General features: G+C 41.1%; 1 protein-coding gene across 2 annotated transcripts in view; it reads left to right on the top strand.

The window, feature by feature from the left end:
- Positions 1-13,298, top strand: part of TMTC1 (transmembrane O-mannosyltransferase targeting cadherins 1) — a 261,498-nt gene that overhangs the window by 29,802 nt on the left and 218,398 nt on the right. Inside the window, exons 3-5 of one of the 2 annotated variants that reach the window (XM_046679163.1) lie at positions 575-648; positions 3,138-3,314; positions 7,043-7,249. In XM_046679163.1, the coding sequence (XP_046535119.1) occupies positions 575-648; positions 3,138-3,314; positions 7,043-7,249 (458 nt within the window). The remainder of the gene's footprint in view (positions 1-574; positions 649-3,137; positions 3,315-7,042; positions 7,250-13,298) is intronic. The other variant, XM_046679172.1, reaches the window with a different exon arrangement.

Consider the following 13,298-nt stretch of genomic DNA (forward strand, 5'->3'; position numbering starts at 1 on the left):
TTTAGTGGCGGGATGGCTTGTGGTTAGTGCCAGGAAGACTCTTTACTCCTGGAGTGTCTTACTTTTAGGCCCTTTCAATGACAGAGCTAAGAAACACACACACACGCACATACACTCACATATAGTGATCATGAGTTCATACTCTGAAGAATTATTGATTCTTCAACTTACTTTTTTCTAGTATTCTGTAAACATCCTCTGCTCCGTTAGCACTCCAGTACCCAAAGACTAGCATAGTATCTAACATTCGGTCATTGTTAAAAATATTTTTGAATAAACCAATAAATGAATAATCTTTGATGCTGTGAGTGGACCTTCTATAGTCGAAAGGTTAAAAATAAAGTTAAACATGAAAATCTTGGCCTTTTTTTCCTCTTTTCCTCCTTCTAGAAACTTACTGTTAAATATATATGATAACCAGAGGTGGTTCATATATCATGTATCAAAGTTTGAAGAACAAATATCTTCTATCTTATTATACCTTTCATTCACTTAAAAATGAATACATTTCCATAATGGTTCTCTGCATGTAATTTTCTGAGGTTTTTATTTTTTATTTTTTCACGCTTCATAGGTGGCTGGAATTGTTGGCAGAGCTGACGTGTTAGCATGCCTGCTGTTCCTGTTGGCCTTTCTCTCCTACAATAGGTATGTGGGGCTGAGAGTGCCATTCTGTGTGACTACAGTCATGCTGTCTCCTGGGAATTTCTGCCGTGTGTGTGTGTGTGTGTGTGTGTGTGTGTGTGTACACTTTGAGTATCTGCCTGAGAGAGAGGGGAGCTTCCTGGCAGTCAGATACTCAGTGAGCTTCCAAGAGACCTGGGATAGGAAACTGCTCCTTACCAAATACTAGGCTCTTCTCTCTTCCAGCCACATTCTGAACCATGTCATAGACTTTTAGCAGAAGCACTGCTCTCCCAGTGCTGGGATGGCAGGCTCTTGCTTCTTGATTCCTCTTACTTGTAGTTTCTTACTGAGACTGGAATTTGGAATCTTAGCTCTGAGCCAGAATATACTGGGTGTAGTCCTCTCTTCTGTTTCCTATGATTTGTGTCATTTCTCCTTTTCATTTTGGTTATAAATTTTTTCCCTCTTTATTATCCTCGCTAAAGTAGCTCAGAGCTTAAAATAATAAGGCTGAGTTGAAAGTAGTATTTCCCAACTGTGGTTTTCCAATTTACACATCCTTTCATCAGAATACAGAAGCTCCTTGCTTTGGGAGACTGAAAAGCAATAAAACAGTTTCCCATTATATTGCCCCTTCCCTCACCCCCCCCCCCCCGCCCCGCCCCTCACAGATTCTCTCCTGGGTTGTGACATATCCACATAGGGAAAGGGGCAGGTTGAAAAGAGAGTGTGAATGGGGGCAGATGGCTCAGCACAGCCCAGGAAAAGGGGGTTGGTGAGCCATGTTGCCCTATTTCGTGGAGGAATGCCTCATTAGGGATTTGTGAATCTTGACTTTTGGATTGGTTCATTGACCTATAATCTCACGAAGCCCAGTGATTCTGAAGAAGACTGTTCTAAACTAGCGGTTCTTAATATGGGGCAAATTTACCCCTCACCCCAGGGAACATTTGGCAATGTTTGGAGATATTTTTGCTTGTCACAACTGGAGAGGCGCTACTGGCATTTAACGAGTAGAGGCCAAGGATCCTACAGTGTACAGGACAGGCTTTACAACAAAGAATCCTCTTGCCCCATCTGCCAATAGTGCTGAAATTGAGAAACCCTGTTATAAACCAGTTTAGAACTTGGATCAAGAATGAAGTGAATTCCGTCTTACGAGGTTTTGGTTTAAGGAGTGGAGCCTCTTCTTAGTATAGTACCAGTCCTGTGATGCTGGCTTTGTGACCTCCCACTGCATTGCTAGTCATATAAAACGGTGTTGTGAAAATCTTGAAAATATAGACCCATATTCAACAATTGTTTCCTGTTTCCTCTTGTGTCAGAACAAGATTAATAATTGCTTTTTAGTTTAAACTTGTTCTTTCAGGCTTTTTCTGTGTGGTTGATATATTTAGGAACATGATTCAGCCTGCAACATATCCATATCTGTATGATAATGAGCCATTGTACTACAGATTTCTGTTGCACACGCCATTCTCATTTTTAGCAATTTAAGCTATTGACCAGCTTCAGAGAAAAAGCTTATCTACTGCAGATTTGGTGTATAATTTTAGGCAATTGTTCCAGACATAACAATAAGGGTAAGATGACACAACTACAGAAATGTTGGCCTTTGCCCTTCAAAGAAGTAGGAGTGGCTGGGTGTGGCACCTGTTGAAGGAACATCGATGTTTCGTGGTGTCGGGCTGATTCTATTCTGTGAGGTGAAAAAAGACTTTACAGTGCTGGAGGGTTTTTGAAAATTCCTGCTGGAAATAATACTGAGAGAAAAATAAACTTTACCTAATGCATCCTCGTGGAACATAAATTTAAAGATGCAGATTAGCCAGAAGAAAAGAAAAAGGCTAAAACATCTGTATTTTCATCATGGAGAGAAATGATGATTATGTTTTGGTATATATCTCTCCACCGATTTCTTTGTTTTGTGTACAGAAGCATAGAAAACAGCTTCACTAAAATAATGATAATGATGCTAAACACTTGGCATGTAATGTCATTTATTGAATCCTCCCTACAACACTGCGATCCCGTTTCACACATAAGGAAACTGAGGCACAGAGAGGCAAAGGAACTTGCCCCTTAGTATCCTGTGAGTTACCTGCAGAGTTGTGATTGGAACCCAGGAAACCTAGCTCCAGAGTTCATGCATATGGCTTAGTAATCTGTATTATTCACTTAAAATATATTCACTTAAGTATCTTTCCATGTCACTAAATACATCTCTATGGTGGCACTTTCAATGGCTTTTTAGTGTTCAGTTCTTATGCCCCATAGTTTACCATCATTTATATAGACCTTAAATACCAAATTCAGTATTGCTGGGCATTTTTGTTTTCCAACTTTTCAATTTTAGATAATTCTATGATGAGCATTCTTGAGGAAATCTTGGCTCACCGACTTACTTAGAATACAATGAAATTGATGTTAGACCTTATCTTTAAAAGGTGATATTTCTTAGCCACCCACATTTCTTCTTAGATTAAAAGAAACTCGATCTTGCTTTTCAGGAGTGTGGACCAGTGTTGTGTTGGGGAATGTTTCCCTCCCACGGCTTCTCCCTTCTTCTTGCTGCTCAGTTTGTTTCTGGGGACCTGCGCAATGCTGGTGAAAGAGACAGGCATCACCGTGTTCGGCGTGTGCTTGGTCTATGATCTCTTTTCGCTATCCCACAAGCAAGAGAAATCGTAAGTCATTTTAAATTTTGGATATCAAGCAGCGCAGGTACAGAGAAGAATTACTTAAATCAGTAGTTTTTAAGCTTTCATTAAAAAAATAGAAGTATAACATTTTGTTAAATGTAAGCTCACCTTAAACTGTAATATAATAAAGTTATTTCATTAAGATAAATGCATTATATATGTTCAAACTCTTCACACTTTTATAAAAATGAATGAGGATTATAACGTTTTTGTGAGCCCGGAATTTGGAATTGAAAAGTGTCTATGCTAATTGCAGGTTTATATAGCTAGATTGTTTTGGTTGCATACTACTGAGAAATCTTGATTCACAGAGGAGTGGTTGCAAATGGTTAACAGTTTGTTAACAGCTTGCTTTGAGTCTCTTCATTCCAGTTGAGTGTTATCCATCAAAGAACACAGGAGTCTGTTTACTTGCTCGAGGGGTGGTGCTGTTACCTATGAGTTTTGGGAGGCATCTTTTGAGATTCCACACAGAGCCAGCCTAAACCATACAAGATCTCTCTCACATTGTATTCAAATTAAAGAGCAAATTTATTTAGTTGCCCTTTTCCATTTAAAAATTTTAAGGCACATTCACTTAAGGCACATTCAGTTTTAGATGATAAGAGTGATTAAGGCGTATTAAAAGTTCAAGCAATACTATAATTTTCTGCCTCTATCAAATCCATAATTACTAACCGTTTGACATGCAGACCCCATTTTTCAGTAATTATTAGGCCCTTACTTTTGAACTTTGAAAAAAATGTGGTTGATTTCTTCTCCTGCCTTGTCCAATGAAGAATTTTATCTTTAAAAAAAATCCTGCCTTTTTATCCCATTCCCTACCTCCTTATGCTTCTTGACATAAAGATAAGAGCAGCGCTGTTGAGTGGGAACAAGCTGAGATGAGTCATTAAGTTCTGATCACCTTCCTGCCTGGGTGTACTTGGAGATAATTTAAATAGATTTTAGTGCTCTGTTGGCGCTCGGTAAATCTCAGAGGCGTGTATAAAGAAGGAGGCCAGTTATCATTTTGACCCAAGCTCGTGCCAAGAAAGCTGTGAGCCAGAGGACCTCCCCTTGGCTTGTATGAGAATGACTTTCCTGTGTCCTCTCAACCGACGGGAGTAATCACATTGCCTTCTTTACTTTCTAGAGAGCAACCTATCAACCTCTCTTGCTTCCCACTTCCTTCTTGCATCCTCGTCTGCCACCTAACATCTTTCTCAACGACAGCAGAAGGATGTGACAACTGACTGCAGGCCCTCCCCTTTGGTCCAGTCAGAGCTATTTTAACCTCATCATTAAGGTCCTGTCTCCTCTGGTCTTGGGACTCTCCAGCCCACTATTGCCCACACTCCTTTCTTCTTCATCTGGGCCCTTTTGAGCTAGGCTTTTTTCAAAGGGAGTAATTGTCTCTTTGATTCCTTTACTAATCGTTCTTGACCTTCTTTGTACTAAACTGCTACAAGTCCTGTGTTAGGAATAATACTGCTGACATGTAGCTCAGAAGCTGGATGGCTCATAGACTGTAATTTTTTTTTTTTTAGTAACTTTCAGCTGTCATAGCCAGCAGCTCTGCCTCAGTGGAGACTCATTCTTTCCTTCATCCTTTTATCCACCCATTTCAACACATGCTCATTCTGTGCCTGGTCAAGAACAAGACAGATAAGATTCCTTCCCCCATGGAGCATATATGATATGGGGGGAAACAGACATCACATAAGTAATCTCATGAGGAACTGATTACAGAAGGAACTGAGAGCACGTGATGGGAAGACCTGGCCAATAATGGTTAATATCTCTGGAGTGCACGCCATGTGCCAGGCGCAGTGCCATGCCATCTACAGGTGTGAAGTCAATGCTCACAACAGTTGTTACTTTGCTTTACAGAGGAGAAAAGAGAGGCATAGAAAGTAACCTCTCCAAAGTCATCCAACCCCAGGTGGAGCCAGAACTTGGACCCTTGTCTGTGTGACTCCAGAGCCACAGGGTTACCCCTCGGTGCTGTACCTCCATGAAAGACACACAGGACGGGGATCTGGAGACCTCCCAGGGTCTGGGCTCACAGTGGTATCCTGAGACTAGCTCAGAGGGTCTGAGGGTAGTGGAGGTCATAATCCCTTTGTGAATCTCACAAAATTGTGTCTCCATTTCCTAGAATAATGTACATACTCATAGGTTTTCACAAACTCTTCGGGGTCTACCCCCCCCCCCTTATCTGCTAATTTAGAGTAAACATCTAAATTGTTCTTGAGGTCTTTCATTGTATGGTCCAGGCAGCAGGAAAGAAATGACAGAAACAAGCATTGGAAGCATTTTCCTACGTGAAGAACAATTTATTCCTAAATTTTCAGATTGGGCCACATGAGTGGAGTGTCATTTCTTTTATTGGACATCACCTTTAGGAAGAAACATTTTCAGTGAAAGATCAGCTCCTGAAAGTTAAATTTCTTTTTGCTTTTCTTTCTTTTTATAACATTAGGATATAATTTCCAACATGCAGAGAATAACATTCCCCGATCCCAGTCCTCACCCTCTCTCTGTAGAAGTAACCACCATCCTGAATTTGGCACTTTTCATTCCTATGATTGTTTGCGTGCCATTGCTTCATGTGTATATACCAGTGAATGTCAAATAATATTGTTTTACATGCTTGCAAACTTTATATAAATGGCATCACTTGCTTTTCATTTAGCATTGGACTTTTGAGATAGATCAATGTTGATACATGTAACTCTGGTTCATTTATTTTAACTGATGTATAGTATTTAATTATCACAATTTATCCATTTTCCTGGATTTGGAATTACTTTCCCGCTTTTTGTTATAAACTGTGCTGCAGTGGGTTTTTATGTGCACATACATGTCAGTTTTTCTAGGGCACGGCCATAGAAGTGGAGTTGCTGGGACCACAGAGAGATGCTTGTTCAGTGTTACATGCTGAGACATTGCTCTGGAAATGATTGTAGCAGTGTATGAGAATTCCCTCTGTTTCACATTCTTACCATCACTTGGTAGTATCAGACTTTATTTTTTTTCTCTTTTTGGTGAGGAAGATTGTCCCTGAGCTAACATCTGTGCCAGTCTTGCTCTATTTTGTATGTGGGACATCGTCATAGCACGGCTTGATGAGCGGTGTGCAGGTCTGTGCCCAGGATCCTAACCTGTGCACCCTGGGCCACTGAAGTAGAGTGCGTGAACTTGACCGTTACACCACCCAGGTGGCCCCAGTATCAGACTTTTAAATTTTTCCCCAGCTAGTGGTTATGAGTTATACCTCAGAGGATTCATGAAAGAAAAATGTGAGAGTACGTTGGGTGGATCAGCTATGAACGGTATTTTATAAGATCGTAATAATGTAAATCCCAAATACCACTTCAACCAAATTATGAGAATTCAAATCATATTTATTATGAGAGAAATGTATTTGGAGGGTGAGGGATGAAGAGAGAGTGTGTGTGTGTGTGTGTTGGTGACCATGTAAGAGGGACTGGGTCCTAGTCTTCTATAGTAGGAAGTCAATATGATAAGTTCTAAAACTGAAAAAAAAGATATAAGTATGTAATTTTGCAAATATTGTGGTAAATACCAGAAACGGAAGAGCTAAAAGACTTGAGAATGGTTGCTTCCAAGGAGCAGGACTTGGGGATGGAACAGGGGACTGCTGTTTCTTGTTGCAAGCCTTGTCATTCTGTTTGACTTTGTTTCCCCTCAATTCCGTGCACAATTAGGAGCAATGGGGTCATCCCTCATCGCAGCCCGCAGCAGCCCCGGAGCCCCCAGCCCTCCTCACTGCCAGCGCACCCTCTCCGGGAGAACGGGAAGCAGCAGCGGTTCCCTCACAAAGGAGCTTGGGGTGGCTGCCACTCCCCATTGCCACCAGAACCCAAGAGCAGTGGATTCCCGGTGTCTCCTCGAGCTGTGTGGTCCATGATGAGGTACTGGGCTGGGCTCCTCGCCTGTGCGCGTTTTCACCATCCCGCATCACCTCTTACAAAGTAGGATGACTGGCGAAGGGAAGCCCTGCGTTGGTTCTTTGTGACCTCCCACTCTCCCTCCCTCCCTTCTTTCCTGCTCTCTCTCCCGCTTCCTTTCTTTTCTCCCTCCTTCCCTTCCTTCCTTCTATTAGATCAGATAAGAAGGGAGTAGCTAGCAGAAGCAAGTAGGAGCCCTGCTGTCTGCTGTTACTTGGGAGCAGGGGGTGAGTTGTGTAGCTGTGAAGCCTCAGTTAAGAAGAGCAGACATTTTACTGCTTCCCTGGTGGAAGAGCCCTGCATCGGAGAGGAGGCGCCCTCAGTTTTCTGGGGGAGGAACGCGCTCTGCCCTCCCCCTGCGCTGCCTCTCCCTGCACCCTGTGTGTGATGGGAATTTATCACAGCACAAGGGTGGGAGGAAGCCCAGGAGACTCTGCCTTTCACAAATGTTTCTGAGGATGCAGGAAAATCTTCACAGCATGCTATTTTCTTTCTTTTTTTAATATTTTGACCTAGCCATGAAAATTAACATGTGTTTATCAGAATAGGTGCTCACTAAATTAGATTGCCTCTAAAATAGCTCAAGCCATGGGAAAGTCAGAATTTAATAAAGATGGAAATTCAGTTCATATGATTAGCGCTTTACCACTTCCGATTGCTGTTCGTATTACTCTGTGCAGTCCTGGAAAACTCCCTGTTCAGGGTCTTTGTTTCCAATTATTACCTCCTTTGCCTGTCTTTTGCATCTTTCTCCATTCATCTGTTCACCAACAAATGTCTGCTGAGCATCCACCATGTGCTAGGCACTGTTCTAGGCCCCAGGGATGTCCTGGTAAATAAGGAAGACAACGTCTTTGCTCTTGTGTGGCTTCCCTTTCTGTGGAGCAAGACAGACACTGAATAATGAACAATGAGTGAACAGTGTGATGGAGAGTGATGGGTCTGTCTGGCCTGGGCAAATTCGGATTGGTTGGTGAGGGAAGGCCTCCTGAATCCTCGTGAATGAGAGAAAGAACCAGCCGTGCAAAGCTCTGCAAAGATCTGGGCAGAGGCTTCCAGACTTGGGGTCATGAGCGAGTGGGGATGGGAAAGGGTGCAGTCAGTGGGTGGGCAGGCCCGAATGCTGAAGGACCATGTTGGCCATAGAAGCAAGTTTGGATTTTATTCTGAGTGGAATGGGAAGACTTTGGAGCTTTTTTTTTTTTTAAGTGTGGAGAGAAATGATTACATTTCTTTTTGAAAATGTTCACACTGGCTTTTTGTAGGGCGTGATGTTAGGGGGCAGGAGTGGAACAGGGAGAGGGGCTAGGAGGCCCCTACATCAGAGTGAGAAAGAACGGGGCTTGGCCAAGGGTGATAGAGACTGGGAGGAAGAGATGTGGTGGATTTGGGGTATCTTTCAGATACAGATCCAACAGGACTTACTGATGTTTGGGGTGAGGGGGTGAGGGAAAGGAAGAAAACAAGAGTTTTTGGATTTCTGGCTTAAAAAGTTGGGTGGATGTTGGTGTCAGTTACTGAGGTGAAAGGCTAGGGGAGAAATAGATTTTCTGAGAGTTGGGGGAAGATAAAATCGCCATAATGCATAAAATTCCTGAGGAAGAAAGAAGAGAGATAAATAGTCAAAACACTGAGGAAATCTTAACGTTGTAGAAGGCTGTGGAGGAAAAGAAGACAAAACATTTGGGGAACTTGTAAATTTTTTAAAGGAAGGCAAAGGAGGAGAAAAAGAGAAATTAATAGAGCATTGAAGACTTTCAAGGTGGGACAGAAGTCAGGCTATAGAGACCTTGAATTCCGTGAGGACAGGGACCTTGTCACTCACATTTGTAGCCCCAATTCCTTTTATTCTGTCTGTCTATTTGTAGTTGCTCAAACATTTGTGAAATGAGTAAATTAATGAGTGGATGGTAAGGAAGTGTTGGAATTAAGCATAGATATAACGTTTTTAGTGAATTTGATACTGAAGGAATGGGGGAAAAAGGATGTTCACTGGAGGGATGTTAAGTTTTTGTTTTCATTTTTATTTTAAATTTAGTGAACCTGTGTGTGTATACGTAGATAACTTGTAGAGAGGAGAGGCAAAAGATGATGGAACAGAAAGGAATAAGATGAAATAGGAATACCAGTGATGTGCTGATAAATGTTTAATAACTGGCTCTCCCAAGAAAGGAAATCCTGACTTGTAGTGCTTACCAATTTCCATGTAAATACTCCAGCCATGGCTGTTTTCAAGCTACAAATGTGACATCACTGAACGTGGAGTTGGGAGAGATGTGCAGTGGCCCATTGTCATGCAGTATTTCCACTACCAAGAGACAATAGGCATAAATAACCTCAAGAGCATAGACAACAATAAAATGAAGTAAGCTAATTAGGAAGTGATGAGCTTTGAGGATTTATTACCTTTGTTTTTAATATGATTTACGGTCATACATCACTTAATGATGGGCTACATTCTGAGAAATGTGTGGTTAGGTGATTTTGTTGTTGTGCGAACGTCACAGAGTATATTTACACAAACCTAGATGGTATAGCTTACTGCACACCTAGGCTGTATGGTATTAATCTTATGGGACCACCATTGTATATGCAGTTTGTCGTTGACTGAAAGTCGTTGTGCAGTGCATGACTGTATTTAATTTTAAGTTTATATAATTTAATTTTCAAGAATGGCTGTTTTTAATAATGGGCTTGCAAAATTCATGAAAATTTACTAGTCATTTCTTGCAAGCCAGTGTGAACCAGCTCCAGCACACCAGTGAAGAAGGTCCTGCTGGGGCAAGAAAATTTTGTATCTGTTGTCCATCTACTGTGTACCAGGCAGTGGGCAAGCACTTCCCATATGTTATCCCATGCAACTGTCACAATATCCGTTTAGGGTAGATGTTATAGTTCCCATTGCCAGGAGGAAATGGAAGATCTCAGAGGGTAATAAACCTTGTCCATATTTACCTAGTTCGTAAGTGGTAAGATCAAGATTGGGGCTCCAGCTGCTTGATCCCTAAACCTGTGCTTTGCCCATTTGCCATGCTCTAAAGTCCAGAGTCCCGGGCAAGGACCTAGCTTTAGGGAGGCATTCTCTGTGGAGCTGGCCTCCCTGTTGAACTCTCATGGGTAGGAAGATTCTTGCAATCATCCTTGGGTCCACAAATGAGGCCCCTCTTGCCTTCTTTATAGGGGATTGGCGCTAATATGTTGAATTAGATGACATGCTTTTGTAGCTTATACTTTGGTGTTTTTTTTTTTTTTTTTACCCAGAGCACCAGGCTATGTATTTTAGAAAAAAATGATGCCCAGAGAGCCGTATACAGCACAGAATCTTACTAAGTTAACATGTTTGTGGGCAAGAAGGACCATTTTCCCTCCTTGGAAAGATAGCTTGTCATATATTTTCCCTCTTGGAGAGGAATGGTGTTATATATTTGGGTATAAATTTGATTCGTGTTAAAATTACTTTTGAAAAGTATGCTTGAACTTTTGTCAGAAGGTGATGAGGTAAAGCAAATCAGAGTTCGAAGAGGCAGTGTTTCCCTGGTTCTTAAGATCTCTGCAGACAGCATTTAAACACGGCTCCTTCGCCTCCTTGATCCTGGACAAGTTATTTTATCTCTATGAGCCTTGATTTTCTCATCTAATAGGAACAGTAGCACCTTATCCTCAGATTCGTTGTCAGAACTAAAAGCAGTAGTACGTGTAATAAGCATGTGAATAGGTTCCTGGCACACAGTGGACATTCAGCACGTGGCAGCAAGCAGCATTGTTATTAGAAGGTTAGTGTTATGAATATTATTATTCCTGTGTGGCTTTGTGAACCCCAGGATGCATCGTGAAATGGTGATCCTCCAGGATGCAGGCAGGGAATGAGGAGTTCCTGTGGGATTTTTTTCTTGGTTGAACTTAGAGACTGTTTGCTAGTACATATTTGTATTGTATGCATGGCATTAGGCTGACAAAAAATTGGGCTAAACACTACCAGTTCAAATGTTTTCAGAAGTTAGCAAGCACAGGCACAAATCCTCAACCCAGGGAAAAGTCCTACTGCAAGTCATTTATTTAGCCTCCTGTTTTTCTGTGATTTGGCGATTGGCTTATAGGTAGAAAGTGCAATAAAAAACCTAGGACCTAGAATATACACTCTGGAATGAGATAAAATTTCAGTTGGTATTACCTTTTTACTGAATTACTCCTTGTGAAATGAGAAATGTTTTGTATGTAAACATTCCTTCTCCCTACCCTCCTTATTACATCAAGTTCATTCACACATGGGCACACTTTCCCTTTCACATTAGAAAGCTCAGTGAATTCTACATGAAATCCTATCTTCATAACTCATATCTATATGTATAATTGTATGTAGTCATTTTTTATTTATATGCTGGAATGATTTCATGTTTAAATGACAATGATTACAATGGGCGTTGAAGACAGTTTTTGACTCAATAAATTCTTGCTCATTTCCTCTTTTTCTGCTACCTTCCAAGGTCTCTCATGGATCACTCATTCATTCAACAGTATTTTCTGAGCACCCACAATGGGCCAGGCACCATTTTTGGTGCTAGGAACGTGGCAGTGAAATAACAAAGCCTTCCCCTCATGGAGCTCAGTTGGATGATGATCATGGTGTTTTTACTTAATAGAAGCTCATTTTCTACTTTTGTGGGCAAGACACTGGTTAGATTTTTCACTTCAGTGGGTCTTAAAAGTTTTTCTTCTAAATCCCTTGCACGTAGGCATGCAAATCAAGAAACTAAGACAGGTTTAGGACTAGGGAACACTTTGGTACTAAAGTGAAATCGTGAGGCAATTAAATTCAGGGACTTGGGGAGGCGTATACATATTTTGACCTTCATTGATGGAATGAGTAACTGATCTTTTAAGTGTTTTAATGCTAATGCTTTATTTCTGTAGACCTTGCATTACACTCTTTTTCCCCAAAGTGAGAAATGCTGTGCAGATTAAACTCCTGAGGTGGGATTTTGAACTTTTCTGCTACACTTATGATCCTGTGAGTAGGGCAGAAGTGTTTCAGGTCACTATTAACAGCCTCTTATCAGCTTTGAGAGAAACTTAGTGAGCTAGTGAAGTGAGAATTGCAGGTGATACGAAAAAAATCTGTTGAAAGCCTATATACTGATGAATAACTGAGTTCTCTTGTTCCCCTCTTTTCCCCAACCAACCATTTTACACACTTTTCCCATGGACTGATCTCAGATGAGCCATTTTCAATCTCATTCAGCTGCTGCTTTCAAAAATGAAATGACCCAATGAAAGAGGTGTGGAATTAACCAATAGGTTTCCGCAGAAAATACATCCGGCAGTTAAAAGTGACGTTTGTGGGTTCATCATCATAAACCCCTCCACTACTTTAAAATCTCTTAATGCAAGTGTAAACCTCAATGATGAATCCACGTTAAGAACACAAACCACCTCATGGAAGTAGATATTAATTAAGATCTCATTTTAAACAGACTTTGCAAATTCTTTAGTTGCTGCTGATCAGTTTTCCTCACTTTCTTTGCTTTGTTTAAAGAAGAGCTGGGCCTCATTTTGCTATGGAATTCTCTCTCTTCTTCCATGGCATAAATACATTGGTCTTTAGATGTAGTTCTTAGATGGCTGCATCCAGATCCCTGTGACTTATTTGTGGGAGGTAGGTGCATGATGGTGGTGAACCCAAGAAAGCAGTAACTTTCAGGCTGCATTTTATGATGACACTGACCAAACCAACTAGCATAATTATTGTTAAAATTATTTATTATTAAGCAACTTTATCACTGTTTACATGATCCTATCATTTGGATACAATATCCGAATGATATCCTCTTCTGATCTTTGTCCCATACATGCCCCAAGCCTTTTCATAGCTTGTCCATTTCTTTTGAATATAGTGAATTGACAATAGCTTTTGCCAGGACCCTGTCCCCTTCATTGTTACTGAACTGCAGACATGCTTAGTAAATACGAAGGCACTGGAGAAGGGAGGTGGGTAATTGCTGCAGGCATTTGTCCT

Source organism: Equus quagga, chromosome 1 (genome assembly GCF_021613505.1).
Source record: "Equus quagga isolate Etosha38 chromosome 1, UCLA_HA_Equagga_1.0, whole genome shotgun sequence".
NCBI lineage: Eukaryota > Metazoa > Chordata > Mammalia > Perissodactyla > Equidae > Equus > Equus quagga.